The sequence below is a fragment of the Nilaparvata lugens genome, chromosome 8 (assembly GCF_014356525.2).
Source record: "Nilaparvata lugens isolate BPH chromosome 8, ASM1435652v1, whole genome shotgun sequence".
Classification (NCBI taxonomy): Eukaryota; Metazoa; Arthropoda; class Insecta; order Hemiptera; family Delphacidae; genus Nilaparvata; species Nilaparvata lugens.
Window position 1 is genome coordinate 35,415,627 of NC_052511.1, and position 18,028 is coordinate 35,433,654.

The 18,028-nt window shown below is 35.0% G+C and overlaps 1 protein-coding gene across 1 annotated transcript in view; it reads right to left on the bottom strand.

The window, feature by feature from the left end:
- LOC111048260 (acetylcholine receptor subunit alpha-like) overlaps positions 1-18,028 on the bottom strand; it is a 492,391-nt gene that overhangs the window by 178,443 nt on the left and 295,920 nt on the right. The window contains exon 4 of the mRNA XM_039434650.1: positions 15,400-15,444. Coding sequence (XP_039290584.1) covers positions 15,400-15,444 — 45 coding nt within the window. The remainder of the gene's footprint in view (positions 1-15,399; positions 15,445-18,028) is intronic.

Sequence of the window (18,028 nt, forward strand, 5' to 3'; positions counted from 1 at the left end):
TAAATCAAATTCTGAATCTGCACTGTATGATTGCATATTTTATTGTAATATATTTCAGTTTTGTTAATTCGCTTTCTGAGTTCGATTATTTCTTAAGCCTGTCAATTATTGTGTCTGATACGTTCTATATTATCAAGAACCGATCGAATACGATCATTAGAATAATTGAATTAAGCTGGATATTGGAACAGGTCTAAGTGGATGTAGCGAGTGGGGTCAGATCAAGATATTTATTCTTTGTCCTTACCTGCTCATATATCAGCTTTTATCTGTTACCTACCTCGACTTAGGAGCGAATGCATCAATTGTACAGCAGAGGCAGCCATAGATCATATAAATTCCTACAATAGAGCTTAAAACCCGACAAGACTCTGTTCTCGAAGTATATTCTGAACGATATTTGGTCCAAATACCGTATTTTAATCCTTCAGAACTTATTAGAGACGCAGTCCCGTAAATTATCTACATCGGGATTTTTGCTCGACCTGTATGATTTTGTATGCTCATTCTTCACAGGTAATAATTTTAAGGTATCCGTCTTCAGTGTTTAGCGATCGCTACACTACTTATAAAAATTTCATCGCTATACAATTTGTCATTAGAAGAATCAAGGGTGAGCGAGCGTTTAGGCCTCCCGCGATTCCGACAATTGTATTGAATCTTGTAGTGAATCAATCAGTCTGGTGTACACTCAGCGTCCACACACGCAATTACAAAATTTATAGCCGCTACACCATTGACTCAGTACAAGATTCACCCTACATGTGTGAAGCCTTCAAATCACGCTCCACATGATTTGCCGGCCCAACGTGAGGCATTTGGATACAGCACTACATGATTTGGCAAATCTCTCTACATATGTGAGGCGAGTAAAATACAGCTTTACATGATTTTGGCGCCCAACAGTGATAGGCATTGAAGAGGTGGATAATCGACTGCGAGGATTATTTAGTTGCTCAGTATACTATAGCGCTGACAACGAGAAAATTTTTGAAAAATTTATGATTGTGAATTTCTTCAATTTTAATATTAACTGTCCACTGTTATATAAAATAACAAGAAGTACCATACCCAATTTTTGAACGGAAAAGAAATTTATCGATTGATGAATTTTTAGAGAAAAAATCGAACTCAGATTTTATTATCGTGTTATTCGAAAATTGGTCATACTATAAGTCATAGGTATAAGAGATATCATAAGAAAGGTCATATTATTTGAAGAATATTAGGTCTATATTGAAACAATTTATAAATATTTACAGAAAAGAGGATTGAAGTTATTTACATTTTTAAAAGTTTTTAAAACATAAAGAGGGAAGTAAAATTAAATCACGGATATATTGCGGAATAATTCAAACAAAACACTGCCCTTTTATATAAAATTTTGCAAAGAACACTAGCCTATATATTGAATTGCGGCAAGAAATTATAAAAGTAAGATATTTATAATAATAGTAATAATAATTATAAGAGGCGTACCTGTATTACCGCATAAGTGTTCACTGTGTATCCTGTATGTTCTTGTCATTTTTATGTTAACGATATTGCTAACTTGACTCATTTTATCACTGAACACATTGCTAAACCACTTTTTCTGTATTTCACTCACTACGAAGCTATCACAATTTCTATTGGATTTCTTATTAATTATTTTGTATATCACAACACTTTCACGTTTATTCACTGCACACTTTCGTTGCGCTATTTTTCCGCAAACTATGGCAGGAAACGACCAGGTCAATCCAAGTCTGTCGGACACCGAAGACATCTCACCCGATTGTTCGCCGCCATCCGCATCTGCCGCCGCATCCGCCGATTTCCATCCACATATACTGGATGACTTGTCGTCGACGCAGGAGGAGGAGAGCTGCATTCTAGTGGAGGATCCGTTGGCCGCCCAAGAGACGGAGGATGTCGCGCGGGATAAACGCCCATGCATTGCCGTTCCAGAGGTCCGGACGCCCGCATCTCATGTCATAGAACCATTGCCGCCAACCAAAGACCACACACCCGCCCCTTCCGTGTTACAGATGAGTCTCATCCTGGAAGCATTGAGCGATATGATCAAAGAAAGGAAACAACTGAACGAAACACTAAACAATATAAATAAGAACTACGACCAAATAAAGGAAGTCAAACAAGCAAGCGGACGTGATACATGTATGGAAGACCAACCTACCGAAAATGTCAAGGCTGAAGTCGCGCCGCACCCTGCAGAACGCCGAGAGGGACCGGACGACATCGCCCGCCAAGCTGAGGACGTCATCCAGGGCATAGAGGGACATCCCGTACCACCGCGCGCCGGACACCAGGAATCCAAGGACGTTGCCCGCCGAGTGGAAGAGCAGCCCAGACCGCCGACCGCCCACATCACCGTCCATCCACCGAGGACAGTGCCTGCAACATATGAACCCAGCATTCATGAAGATAGTCCAATAAACAATAGAAATAAAACAAAAACCCACCACAAATCAAAGTCACAACCAAACCCGAAAACCTATAAATCAAAACCATACACAAGCAGCAAAACAATTCAAGAAAGAAGAAAAATATCTGAAAGGATCTATCTACACCGCCGTCATGTTAGGCTGAAATCCCACATCAAACTCCCTACCAGCATGCAAGGAAAAAGAAAGACCATATCAAGAAGGACCTACAACCACCGCAGTCATGTCCGGTTAAAATCAAATAGACTGAACACCAGCATGCAGGGAAGAAAAAGATCATTTGAAAAAACCCACAGACACCACCGGCATGTCAGGTTTAAAAAGATCAAACTGCATGTTACCGGCCGACCAAGAGGAAATGAATTTGTAAGAAGTGATTTACACCATCGGCACATTCGTTTTAAGCCAAGTTTAATAAAACGGATAGTTGCAAATTGGATTGGAAACTTGGAACAATAGAGAAATCAAATTTAGATGGGGGCTTAAGGAATAATTTTCGAATTAAATGGAAGCTACATTGTGAATTACACAAATTATCAACATTTTCATAATCACGGCCTACCCAGTGAATCATTACTTTGCAGACTAGCATCTTTCTACTGCTGCCTAATCATCAACATAACCTAAACTTCGCCGCATCTCATCTAATAAACAACAATCCACTTCAAATGAAGAAATTATTATCAACTTTAATAACAGAAGAAAATAAAACTACGAAACAATTTTAAAAATTTACCAACCTAATCAAGCCATCCGCCTCATGTTACAATCATCACAGAAACAATCGCCTGGTATCATCTGCACAACTGAAAAATAGAAACAAGAATTATAGTATCCACGGAAAATAATTATAAATTAGAAATAACATGAAATTAGTAGTGAATAGGAGGAAAGAAAATAAACAAAGTTTATTTGAAAAAAAATGTGTAAATCTAACCTTGAAATACAGAATCAATAGAAAAATCTATTCAGAACCAATGCCTGTTCGATAATTTTCTTCGTCCCACCAACCAATGTGTGCGAAATCATAGAGTCAATGTAAAGGAATCAAAGCAATATCGTTATTAATTATCGTAACCTATTATTTAATGTGAAATTATAAGTAAAAAACGCAACCAAAAATATATATTTATGTTAATTTGCACGAAATGCGCATGTTCTGTGTTTATATGAATGTATCTCTAAAAAACTCCAAAGAAAATGAAATTCTTACCTTCAAATGTGAAATTTATTACTGTTGCATCAAAAGATCATGAATTGAAATTCAAATTGATAAATATAATCTTAAGGACTTAATATTTGTAACCAACATTGATAAAAATCAAGAAAGCCATTTCAAGTGTAACCCTGTTTGTACGCAACGTACTAAGCGCAAATAAGAAATTGCTCGAGTCAAACGGTAGACGATTGTCAAGTCACCGAAGTAAAATCACACTCTCACCCAATCTATGTAAAAGCCAAACCAAAGAGTCGAAACCTGTAATAACTATGAAAAAATGATGAAAGTCTATATTTGTTGCGAATACTATTCAAATCTTAAGAAGTAATATGTGAAATTTTGTATATTTTGTTATAGTTATGGGTCTGCTCATAAGCCACCCGTGAGTGGAAATTGTGGAGTTGTTTTAATGAAGGATCCAAAGAGACCTCATTAATTATTGTATTTCGATTGTATCCAATGAAAGGAACAATCAATTATTTATTTTCTCGTAGCCAAAAGTGCACGATATATTGTTTTTAGTGTTAAGTGTTGAGTTTTCGTAGAAGTAAGGAGATGAAATAGTGTATTCATCACAATATCGGATTTTTCAAATAGTCATTGTTTCGACTCGTCTCCCAATTACCTATTTAAAATATCCTGGGGGCTTTTGTGTGATGAATCTTTCAAATAGATCTCATGAAAAGAGAGAAAAATTGTGATTACCTTTTAAAATGAAGGAATTTGCTAAAGGAATAGTTAGCGACCGAGCGATAACACTTACTTATCAGTAACTGTGTATTAGATAAGAGTACCGTTCTGTACTGAATATTTTCTAGAAAATTATTCAATCAAATTATAATTATTTTGCAAATAAAACACAAATTGTTTATGAATCGCTCACTGATTTTGAGGTTACACTTTGTTTACCATCGATCAGATGTTTTTAAAACAGTTCGAACGCAGCTGACTGATTCGAAGTATCGTCAAATGTCACGCTGGCTTCACATAAGATATAATACCATCTCTAAAAATCAAAACTATCCATAAAGGATCAAGAATTTCAAATAAAAAAAATAAAATGTATGTGTTATCGTTGAAATTATTTATTATTTAAGAAATTATATTATATGTCAGGTCTTATTGTAACTAAATAGGTCATAGCATGAAATTATATTATTGATAAAATGGCAGAAATTATTTATAACAATCTCAAACCTAATAAAAATTGTACAAGAGTATTAATTCATTAACGACTTAATTCAACTGAACCACATGGTAATTAAATCTCTTTGGCAGGTCTAAGCCAATCACAGTGCATAGAAATAGCACCCAGAAGGTGATCGTTTGAAAGCAACACATGTTAATCTATTATCAGACACCAACCCTGCCTTATCAGTTACACTAGCACGTGTACATTGTATGAGAGGAACTATGTCTAGAAGATTAAGCAGTTTTAAGAATTACATAAATTAAATTATTATTGTAATTAAAGGAATTGTATTCTACTACTTGCCACTGACGTCATGTTTACGTCACAAGCGTTCTACCAATGGCAAATTTTTATGCAAATTATTACATTGAGATTCTGAGAAGCAAGGTCTAGCCTAGAAGCTTAGAGAAAAGAGCAGCACTTCCCTTTTGAAATCCTCACCGTGCAGATCTCTTTTTATAGTTACCAAAGACCTATTTGTGAAAATTTCTTGTTCGATTTTAAATGTTCTATTTGTGAGCCGACATTTTAGGCCAATTTATTTGTTATTCGTAAATTTCTGTTCTCATCAATCGATAAATTTAAAAGCTTAAAGTAAATTATCCCTTAATTAATTCGGTGAAGGAGATATTTAAATTAAAATTCCCCACGTGCTGAAACCGAAGCCTGGATTGCCGCCGATCAAACGATTTTTGATCTAAAGAAGAAAACCACGACGACCAAGGAATTTCACGTGAGTTATAAGTCATAAGGGGCCCCAATCTACGCTTCGAAAATATTTCAGTGCAGAAAAACATAAATTTTTCTTCATTAAATTATTGGCCACGCCGACAAGCGCTTTTAGTTATTAAGAGCCTAAAATTTATTCATATTTAATTTCTAAGAATTTGTAGTTGATTAACTATCCTCCGCTGCCTGAACCACGACCCCGAGCAATTTTAAAATATTTTATAATTCATTTTTTCTCACTATTTTTTTTTTTCAAAACTGTTAAACTTTATCAATTGTAAAATTCTGTTGAATCACGCATGGTATCATGCAAGCACAAGAACATTTTTAACTCCTTCTGTTAATGCTAAATTATTATCAACCTGTAAATCAAATTCTGAATCTGCACTGTATGATTGCATATTTTATTGTAATATATTTCAGTTTTGTTAATTCGCTTTCTGAGTTCGATTATTTCTTAAGCCTGTCAATTATTGTGTCTGATACGTTCTATATTATCAAGAACCGATCGAATACGATCATTAGAATAATTGAATTAAGCTGGATATTGGAACAGGTCTAAGTGGATGTAGCGAGTGGGGTCAGATCAAGATATTTATTCTTTGTCCTTACCTGCTCATATATCAGCTTTTATCTGTTACCTACCTCGACTTAGGAGCGAATGCATCAATTGTACAGCAGAGGCAGCCATAGATCATATAAATTCCTACAATAGAGCTTAAAACCCGACAAGACTCTGTTCTCGAAGTATATTCTGAACGATATTTGGTCCAAATACCGTATTTTAATCCTTCAGAACTTATTAGAGACGCAGTCCCGTAAATTATCTACATCGGGATTTTTGCTCGACCTGTATGATTTTGTATGCTCATTCTTCACAGGTAATAATTTTAAGGTATCCGTCTTCAGTGTTTAGCGATCGCTACACTACTTATAAAAATTTCATCGCTATACAATTTGTCATTAGAAGAATCAAGGGTGAGCGAGCATTTAGGCCTCCCGCGATTCCGACAATCGTATTGAATCTTGTAGTGAATCAATCAGTCTGGTGTACACTCAGCGTCCACACACGCAATTACAAAATTTATAGCCGCTACACCATTGACTCAGTACAAGATTCACCCTACATGTGTGAAGCCTTCAAATCACGCTCCACATGATTTGCCGGCCCAACGTGAGGCATTTGGATACAGCACTACATGATTTGGCAAATCTCTCTACATATGTGAGGCGAGTAAAATACAGCTTCACAATATATATATTCCGACTATTCGACATAGATTTTGGACGTTGATTCGGTAAAGTGTAAAATTAGCAGATTAGTTCCACAGATCATCCACGTTAGGATGGATTACCACGATCTATTTAATATTTCATCGAATTATTTACTCACAACAAATCATTTAAGTTCTATTAAGAAGGATTATTTCTATTTTTAGTAGTCTATCAAGCTGTTGACAGGACAAATTGATGTATGAGACAAGAGTAGGATGTACAAAACTTTAATGTGGAGATTCTAATACTAAACTACTTGTATTGATCAGACAGGTATGAAGTTTCAAGTTTCAAAAGTTGAGTAAAAACATATAATGAGAGGATTCTAATATAGACATTGAAAATCAAAGGCCCGATTACACAACAGCCATTTCATTTGTGACTAATTTCACGAGAACCAATCAGAGAAGGCGTTTTTGTAAAGACGGCTTCTATGATTGGTTCTCGTGGAATTAATCACGGTCAGAATTTAACCGGCTGTTGTGCAACCGGCACAAAGTAGCCTACTCTATTCTCACACACATTTTCGAACGTTTTTAGTGTGAACATTTTCTTACCTGAAAATAAATTTTGAGAGAGTACTCTTATTCTCAATTTTTATGTACGTATGAGTAGTCCTAAACAAGAAAGCGAACATTGAGGATTCTAGCTTTGCTGAACATTTTTGATAACAAACGTTCACAAGTTTAAAGCCAATGAGAATGTTGAGTTTCTGCATTTCAATAACAAAGACAGACATCTGAATATTCTGGAGATCTTAGAAATAACGAGAGTAGGCTAGCTAACAAGGTATAATTTACAGTCAATTTCGAGAGATCAGATTAATTTCAGCAAATTTTCATATTTCTGCCAAAATTATTGCATCTAATGACCAATATCGGGGACCGAGCTTCGCTCTGGAGTACAAAATCATAAAAAAATTATTACGAGAGAAGAAATTATAATAAGATTCATAACATTCATACAGAAATGTTCTATCTAATCACAATTGAGATTAATTTTTAGAAGAATGCAAAAATCTCCCTCACAAAGACCCAGTTGCACAAAAGCCGGTTAAATTTTAATCCTGATTAACTTCACGTGAACCAAATCAGAGAAGACCATTTCAAAAAGATGGATCTACTGCAATTGATAAGGATTGGAAATAACCCGGCTTTTCTGCAACCGGCACTTGGTACCTGATTGAATGATTACAAAAGTTCAACAGCTGAGTCATAATTTTGATACAGTCCCACACACATGAACTCGCTCACTCACTTCCATCACCAACAGACGACGAAATAAAAACGTTGGTGTAAACGCAGCTTTACTGTTTGAATCCGTCACTTGGTTTTGTCTGAACCGCCAATAGGAGAGGGGCTTATCTAGGCCAATGACAGACGTTCACCTTGATAGGTCATGGCTTCCACCAATAACGGTGCTCAGCCGTTAGTTTCAAATACTGCTGCTCTTTACTTTAGTTCTAGTTTACCAGAGATTGAAAATGTTGTAACAACCGAAACCGGTATCTCGATTCTTGATAAATCTTTGGCTTGACAACATCTAGCATTTTATTCAGTTGTTCAATTTTACTAAATTCTGTAGCTTGAGCAATGATTTATACTACTATTCATACTATCTATCTACTATCAATACTACTACTATCTCTACCACTATATTGATAGTAGTAGAACCATTATCAGTCCAATATTGCTCTATGGTGCTGAGACATGGATGTTAAATAGAAGGGAAGAAAGGGATTTGATTGTATTTGAAAGCAATGTCCCTAGAAAAATCTATGGACCCATAAATGAGGGAGGAGAGTGGAGGAAGAGACACAACAAAGAACTTCGAGACCTTTATAGGGAGCCAGATGTAGTATGCGAGTTCAAGTATAGAAGGATCAGATGGACTGGGCATGTTTTGAGAAGAAAAGAGGACAGCAATCTCAATCAAGTGATGAGAAGAAATCCAGAAGGACGACGACCGAGAGGAAGACCACGACGGAAATGGTGGAGTCAAGTAAAGGCCGATATGGAGAGAATTGGAGCAAGCGAGGAGGACGCGGAGAATCGAGAGTGGTGGAGGGGCTTTGTTGGTGCAGCTAAATATCTACTTAGATATGTATGGCCATGGCAGTAAGTAAGTACTATATTGATAAGAACTTGGGATCGGTAGATTTAAATAGCTATTGAAATTCTATTAAGAATCCAATCATCAACGAATATACCCTATGACCAAAGATTTGTTGCCTGAATTTTTATAGATTAGGATTTCCTTGACCTTTTGTGTGACCTTGACCTGGGTGAGGTTAGGTTAGTATGAATGTACTTAGTGGACATTCTGGGTTAGTGTGACTTTGACCTCGACCTTTGACCTTGGATAGGTTAGGTTACATTAGATTAGATAAGGTTTGGTCAGGTAACCTTGTGCGTGACCTTGAGGTTAAAGGGAATTCTGGTGCACGATGCGTCAGAGCATACACATTTACTGTAGATTGAGACTTTATCTACGACCAAAGATTTGTAGATTGTCAATTGATATTTTCGATTATCAAGAAAAATATGCTTTGTGTAGAGTATTTCGATAGGTATAAAAAATGAATTAAGAATCCTATCACCAACCAATTTCAGTTCGGAACCCACTTAACGACCAATTATCGGTCCACTGTCTATTTATCATCAATAAACCGTTGGTTCAGGTTTCGAACTAGCCATATTCGATCCATTCTACGAAACCAGGCTTAATGGAGCGCTTAGCTTAATCCCGTACAGTTTATGTACAAGTAAGATCATCGTATGGTAGGTTAGCAAATTGTTGAACGTGTATTAGAGTGAGAGAGAGGGGCTTCAGTGCTGTTTAGGCATCTAGACAGAGAGAAGGTTAGGCTAATAGGGCCTGACCGTCAGGGATTAAAGGGAAAAGCCGAAAGGGCTGCTGGAAAGGAGATTAGAGAAAGAGGAAGGGTTTACAAAGAAGAGAGAGCGAGTGAGTGAGTGGGGGTGTGTGTGTAAGTAAACGGTCATGTAAAATCTCTTAATTGATGTATTAATTAAGTAACAAAGCCTGTATATGAGCGTTAACTGGAATATCAACATGATAAGTTAGGCGAGCTCAGATATGAGGCAGCATGTCTTCAGTATATTAGCAAAATCTTGTACAAGATTCACAGAACACCACATCATATAGCTCACACTATATCTATTCATAATATCTCTCACATATATACAAGACACATACCAGCACACACTTCACCACCAGATACACAACTACACATACTATCCATCTTCACACAAGCACTCACGATACATACACTTATTCAACTCAGCCTCACACACACGCAAATCTGAGCACAAGAAATTGATAGCAAGAGTTCAAGACATATTACGTGGGTGCTCTATGTAGTCTCGGAAGGGGTGAGGTGACTTCTTCATACACTAAGCTACTATGTAGTACAAGGTGGGCTCGAATTTGGTATTCATAATGATGTGGTTTTGGATTCATTGAGCTTGTTGCTGTGGAGATTGATGTTCATTTGTATGTTCTGGAGTAAGTAATAATTGTCATTAGTGACTTATCAATCATAGTAACAAAGATGAAATTAGAAACTAAGAAGAATCTACAAACAGATTCATGAATGAACATTTCAAAAATATCACGGGATTGAGAATAATTGAGTGAACGAAATTGAAGCAAATAGAAGATTATGTTGATTATTAATACCACAATCCAATTAAGAATTTGAGTTATATGACCTTCCAATCGTGTTAGAAACAACACCGCACATCTCTGGCTATCTTCTCAAGCAGCGTTTACACCAAAGTTATTAACAAAATGTTAATTACAAAAAGATTCTTTTAGATTGAACGGAACTTGACAAACACATATGTTCATCATGTGTATGATAAGTTATGTTCAATCTAATAGAATCTATTAAGTTATCAACATTTTGTTAATAGCTTTGGTGTGAACGCAGCTTTAGTCAGCTCAATCAGCTCTCTGTCATCATATTTAATTCGAGTTCAAAATTAAAGTGTTTTTATTCTTTATTTTGTGAACTTGAAGTTTTTTCATGTTTTCACGAAAGTTTTATTATCAATCTATACAAATTTGAAATTATTTTATTATAATTAATATATTTATATTGAAGATTTGGTGTAGAAATTGAAATTGACATAACCTATGTATAATATTTGGAGAATTTGAAACTAAATTAGGAAATTGAAGAGGTTTTGGGCAATAACCTGTTTTTTTCCTTTTCTGATCATTCTATTGTTTGTGCCAACCTATGAATAAATAAATAATTTCAAAAATGGATAAATAATTGATTATGAATAAATAAATAATTTTAAATATATGATTATAGATGAATAATCTCAACAAACTGTTAACTGGAATTTGGTAGGTTAGATGAACGATATTAATAATAGTTGTAACTTTATCCATCTATGGAGAATATCGTCCATTTTAGCTTCTTGGGCCCTTCATTATTCATCAATGTCATTAACTATTCAATAACCATAAGAAGACATTGAAACTATCATCAAAATCCAGACGATCATAATAATCCATTTTGGAAACTTCAGTAAAACCATTTTCAACACTGGATTCACACATTTACATACTAATCAATGTAAGACATTGATTACAGTTCTATCATAGAGATAAGATAGAGATCTTCATTATTCATCTAGGCTATCATTTAGAGTCACTAATAAACCATTGTTTCTAATCAATTATCGATACCAGTATTGAAAAGAAAATCCGAGTTTATTCTAATTTGCTTTCTAACGGGGATAGTATCTTACTTTTTCAAGATCCTATTCTCCATTAGCTGTGCTTAGTGAGAGAAGTTGTGTGTATTTTTGCGTTCAAAATTTTATAAAATTACTTGACTAATTCAATATGAAGTGATAATTGAGTGTTATATTTAAATATAGTTTGGTGTTTCAATTTCTCTAAATTCAAAATTTTTAGCTTATATATATTTTTGGACGAGAATTGAACTTGATTGTTTTACAGTAGAAACATAACCTATTTTTTGGACAATTTATTAATTTATCAAAATTTGGGAATGGAATAGATTTGGGCCAAACCTGTTGTTCCTTCCTAATCATATTTATATGATTTGTGATTCTGTCCACAAATAAATAAATGAATAAATAACTTTAGCACAAATAATTAAACACAGATTTACGGCTTGATCACACAATTGCCAGCCGGAAGGTCTGAAAAACATGCAATTGTAGAAAACACCATGAATATGATCAAGTGCATAGCAAAAAACAAGAAATATAAGAAATAATGATCAATCAAGTAGTAATATAGTGAGCTATGTAATATATAGTGTAATGATCTAGTGAGTAACATAAGTAAATGCAACAATGAGAAAGATCAAACTTCCAAATTCAAAAAAACTCAAAAACAATACAAAACCATTCAAGGCTTGAATAAAAATATTATAAAGAGTCAATGAAACCAGAAAATATAATGATTTTCAGTGAAACCAAAAAAGTGCCTCGACAAAATAACCAATGATAGCTCTACCAATCAAATTCTTTGGTGAGAACATGTCTGTAATTCCAGGCTTCTCTACAATAAAAGGCTAATTTCTTCCAATCTTTGCCATTCAAGTACATGGTAAATTCTCCCTTGATTATTCAACAACTCCAAACTATTTCTTCCTCCATACCCTTAAACAGGGGCATCGGGCAATGCAATGGAATAGTTCTACATTCTCAACCTCCTTCTGATCACACATCGAGCAAATATTAAGCTTACTTTATCCAAAATATTTTTTAAATATTCAAAAGTTCTAGAAGTACGCGTATTTAAAGGTCCAACATGCATCATATCATTCACATTTCTTTCGAGAATGTTTTTAATAGAATCTAATGTTAGTCCAAGAATGCTCTCTACATTTGGTTGATTTTGTTCAGGTGTACTATAGAAAGATTTACTTCTGTCAGCAGCATTCCTTTGAAATAACATTAATGTTTTTCATTTAATCAACGCTGACAGTTATATCGTGGGTCAAATGAACTATATATATAGATTTCACTTTTTGTGTAGTTGAGAAGTTGAAATTGTGGTAATTATTCATATTGAATGAAAAAGACTGAGAAATTGTCAAAAAACCACTGATTTATTGATAATTAGAAAGACCGGTTTCGGTTATTACACCATTGTCAATCTCTGATAAACATGGTGTAATAACCGAAACCGGTCTTTCTAATTATCAATAAATCAGTGGTTTTTTTTTGACAATTTCTTAGTCTTTTTCATTCAATATCTAGATTTATTTCTGTCAGTATTTCTTTCAAATAGCTCCAATGCTTTACATCCAGCCAACGCTGACAGTTCAAAGTGACTCTCACCACTGTGTCGGTTCCATTGTGGCAAACTAGAATATCATTTGGTTTGGATGGCGTGGCTTTAAATATTCACACTCTCGGGGCAGACAGAATTCTTTCCGATGAGACGCTCTGTATGCTGATCATAAATGGACCTCCCTGTGCTCATTTGCGATGGAATTCTATGCACGACTTCTAAATAGCTGTTTGGATCTTTGTACTTGAGTACTGTGCAACGAATGAAAGTTGTGAAATAAAATTGAAGTGGAAAAGGAGCTGAATTTATGGAGTTTTGTTTGAAATATTATCCATGAAACATGATTCTTTGATTTGAATTGATTTTCAACAAATATCGTCGTCGTCTTCCTACAAGGATTAGGCAATTTGCCTGTTTCGACTTCAAACTCACCATCACATCCATCTTTTACGTGGTCTGCCCACACTTCTCCTCACAACAGGGTTATACAACATGACTGCCCTGGAAATCCTGTCGCTCTCCATCCTTTCAACATGATCTTTCCAATTTTGCCGATTTTCTTCAATCAATATATAGTGGTAAATAGAAATATGAATCAAGTACCACTTGAAAATGGCATTAGTAGCCAAAACATGTCGTGACGATATAATTTAAAAAAGGGTACTCAGATTTATATATTTATTTACATTTAATAGTAGGCCTAAGAAGAAGAGAATCAAAATATAGTGAATATCAACGTCTTATCCTTTGAATTATGAAGGAATATCACAAGATCTCATCCAATAAAATCGTCTTATGTATTTTCTAAGCTATCATAATTTTCTATCATAAATGCTGTATGATTTAAGGATTTTTCTACTCCCTAAACTAGAAGCACATGTCAATTCTCAAAAATCTGGTGTGACGCACTCACACAAAATTCCTTGCCGTTTTGAAAATTTATCACCTGACGCTAGTGTTCACGCGCATCTCAAGTCGACTATATTCAAAGATCCAAGCCAGCTGGAGACACACGAAGTCTGCTATCTCTTCATAGTGAATTATTTAATAGAATTATTTAACAGTTGCCAACATTTGCAATTGAAATAATAACATTTTCTCTAATTTCGAGCTTATTTTCAATTTTAGGTGAGAATGTTACTGAATATTAATTAAAGAGACTACCATGCTCAATATTTTCCACTCGGAATTTTTTGTTTAAATTATATCTGAGACCTGATAATTGGAGATCTAAAATCAAAGTTTGTATAGATGGGGCGGAGCTCCTGGAATTTTTACAGATATGAGACTTGTGGCAGTTGATAGAGCTGATCAATGACTATTTTAGGTATAAAAGTGATCAAAATCGTTGGAGCCTTTTTGAGAAAATCGTGAAAAACCCTGTCTTTGACAACATTTTCGCCATTTTAGCTGTAATTGCATTTGATCGAAATTGTTCGTGTCGGATCCTTATATTGTGAGGATGTTAAGTTCCAAATTTCAAGTCATTCCGTTAGTTGGGAGATGAGATATCGTGTACACAGACACACACACACACACACACACACACACCCACATACAGACCAATACCCAAAAACTACTTTTTCGGACTCAGGGGACCATGAAACGTATAGAAATTTAGAAATTGGGGTACCTTAATTTTTTTCGGAAAGCAATACTTTCCTTACCTATGGTAATAGGGCAAGGAAAGTAAAAAAATTATCATATGCATTTCAATCTTCTGCAGTTGAAATTTTCACTATTCGAAGTTCCAGCATACTGCCTTAACTGGGTTTTCGTTTGTGCGCAAATGTCGTCGTCGACCATGACAGGGTGAGGATCTCACATTGGGAGGACCCTAAACGATTATGTTCAATTACGTATGTTTCAATGGGGGATCATAAGTTTATACTTTCAAATGGCAATATGTTGATATTGTTAGAAATGTTTTTATTCTTGAATAATGAGCACAAATAATGAAAAGTTTTATGATCAGCTGTTTCAGCACACTTGAAATTTGGACAATATGAATGTCAACAATGCTTGCCGTCGTTGACAGCGGAAATTTACGCATAAACGAAAATGCACCTCAAGATCTCAGAACTTAATGTAGATCATGCAGTTATTGTAGTAGTTATGGCACTTGATTGATACAATCTAGATTTTAACCCGAGATAAAAGGTGCTTTTATCTGAATTCAATTAGGCTAAGATTAAAAAAATGTAGCAATGATTTCGGCTGAAGCTTACCTGTTCCACCCATAGATTCGTTGTCATGATTTGATTCTTCAAATTCTGAAAAGAAGAAGAGAAGAATATTAATTACTGGATATAGTGAATGTATTTAACTCATATGTTTAAATTAACGTAACGTAAGAAAATGCAGCACAATAATCTCAATGATCATAAGAATAATATATAAGCTTAGTAATAATTGTGACAAGAACAAAAACATTAGGATCAATGAAGGCTAGTAAGTAGCCCAAAAAACAATCAATGAATGATGGATGAATTCTCAAGTGAATGGGGCTGAACTGAATGAACTGAAATGAACTTAACTCAACTAAACTACACTTCAATGATTTAGCTTAGTAATTTATCAAACAATGATATACTTGTTGTTCTAGTCCCATCCTTGTATTCATATTTCTCTATCATATATTATTACCCGGGCTAACAAATAATTTTTGAATAGTAGCGCTCATCGAATTTCCATATGGCTTTTTACCCTGTTGTCAATAATAATTGCAGTAGCAGAAGTTTTAGGGGGGATTACAGCATTTTATTTGGATTTTCGTTTAATAATAATATTTATTCATCAGCATTTCAATGAATGCAATACCTAGGTAATTTCCATCTGTTGTCTATTATATTTATTTGAATACTTATATGGATTGTTCCCACATTAATAATAGCATTGACATAATACTATACAGAGTATCTCATATGATGTAATTAATGTAAAATGTCAAAAGCTGGGAAATAGATTTATGGGTCGAAATGAAGAGAAGATCAAGAATAACAATCGGGCGACCAATACCAACACAGCATCAATCAATAACTTGAAAAACATGGTCATAATATTACTGGCATAGATTCCAAGAGTCTGGCACTCAACATATGAGAGACTGTATAACTTGGATATTATATCAATAAATCTCTGGAAGATACAACCATACAGAAACAATAGCGTAAGTAGATATCCCATGGTATAGGGCGTTTATGTCGCAACTTTTACTGTTATCCCAAGCCGATTACTGTCGATTATTGTTGATTTTTACTGTTTTGACCAGGTAAAAGTGTATGAACGGCAGAATATGAGAGACTACCAGCGTCATAAAGCTTCACGGGAAAGAACTACGTGGGCTATCGGCTTGAGATAACAGTAAAAGTTGCGACATAAACGCCCTATGCCATGGGATATCTACTTATGCTATTGTTTCTCTATGATACAACCAAGGTCTATAGAAACCAGGTCAAGACACCCGTGTCTCTTATGGAGCAACCGTTTTGTGGGGCTTTTATGGCGGCACATTTCAAAATCCAATCTGATACAATTTGCTCTCAACAAAATCATGCATTATGCATTAAAAAAACAATATTCTGTTTTGGATAATATGTAAATACAGGTTTTCGATTTTTTAATAATTAAATTTCAATAATAAATGATTCCACAATTTATTTATTTATTATTAAAAATTGTTCTTATTCTTGCAACATGTTACGATTCATAAGGCATTGAGACAAGAGAAGAGGCTAACCTTAAAAACAGTTGAAAGTCCCCGATCAATAAATTGAATCTGAAAATCAACAATTCAGTTCCTAGTTGGAATCTAAATATCATTTATTATGTCGGAAGAATCTATTTCACAATAATTCAAAGCCAAGCAAAATCATTTGAAAAACTCACACATGTAGTTTAATCTATAATGATAACAGCTGATAAATTTGAAAATTGGTGAACTAGAATAACCCACAAAATGGCGATTTTGCAATGCATAAGGGTATCGTGTCATGAACTGTATTCATAGACCTTGATACAACATCTAAATCTTATCAAGGATAAGATAATAGATAATAGATAAGATAATACACCTCAATACCCCCTCCACCACTAAAGATAACAAAGCTCAAACTTTGTAAAGAATGCAAGATTGCATGAAGTTTGAAAGCAGAGCTGACTTCAAGATGGGACTAACCTGCATACCTGACATGAGAACACAGACTCAACAGAATGCAAGTAAAGTTTTCAGTAGTTGTTTGCCAGTATTTTGAACAGAGTGTAGTAGTATATGCTTTGGGGCACTTAGAGACGAACTGTGAATAACATGAAGATATCACGCTATACTGTGAGATGGGATTCACTTGATATTGTCAGCATTAGTTGAATAAAAAGCAGTGATGTTATGTAATTAGGCATGCTGACAGTAATTTTCAACTTTCACTTCAAACTGTCAGCATTCGTTGAATGGGAGGTTTTGGTGTTGTTCTCACAAATCTTTTTCTTCTTCTTCTTCCTCTTTCACTTCGTTTTTCCTTTCCTCTTCCTCATCCTATGCCTCTGCCTCATCCTCTTGCACTCCGTCTTCATCTTCCTCTATCACTCCCTCGTCATTTTCCTCTTCCTATGCATCTGCCACTCCCTCTTCCACTTCGTCTCCCTCTTCCTCTTTCTCTTCCTCTGCCTCCGCCTCTCCCTCTTCCACTTCGTCTTCCTATTCCTCTTCCTCACCCTCTTCCTCTCACACTCGCTCCCCCTCTTACTATAACATACATGAATAAAGAAATATAATCTAATCTAAAACCTCTCCCTCTTCCACTTTGCCTTCCTCTTCCTCTCCCTCTTCCTCTCACACCCCCTCTCCCTCTTACTATAACA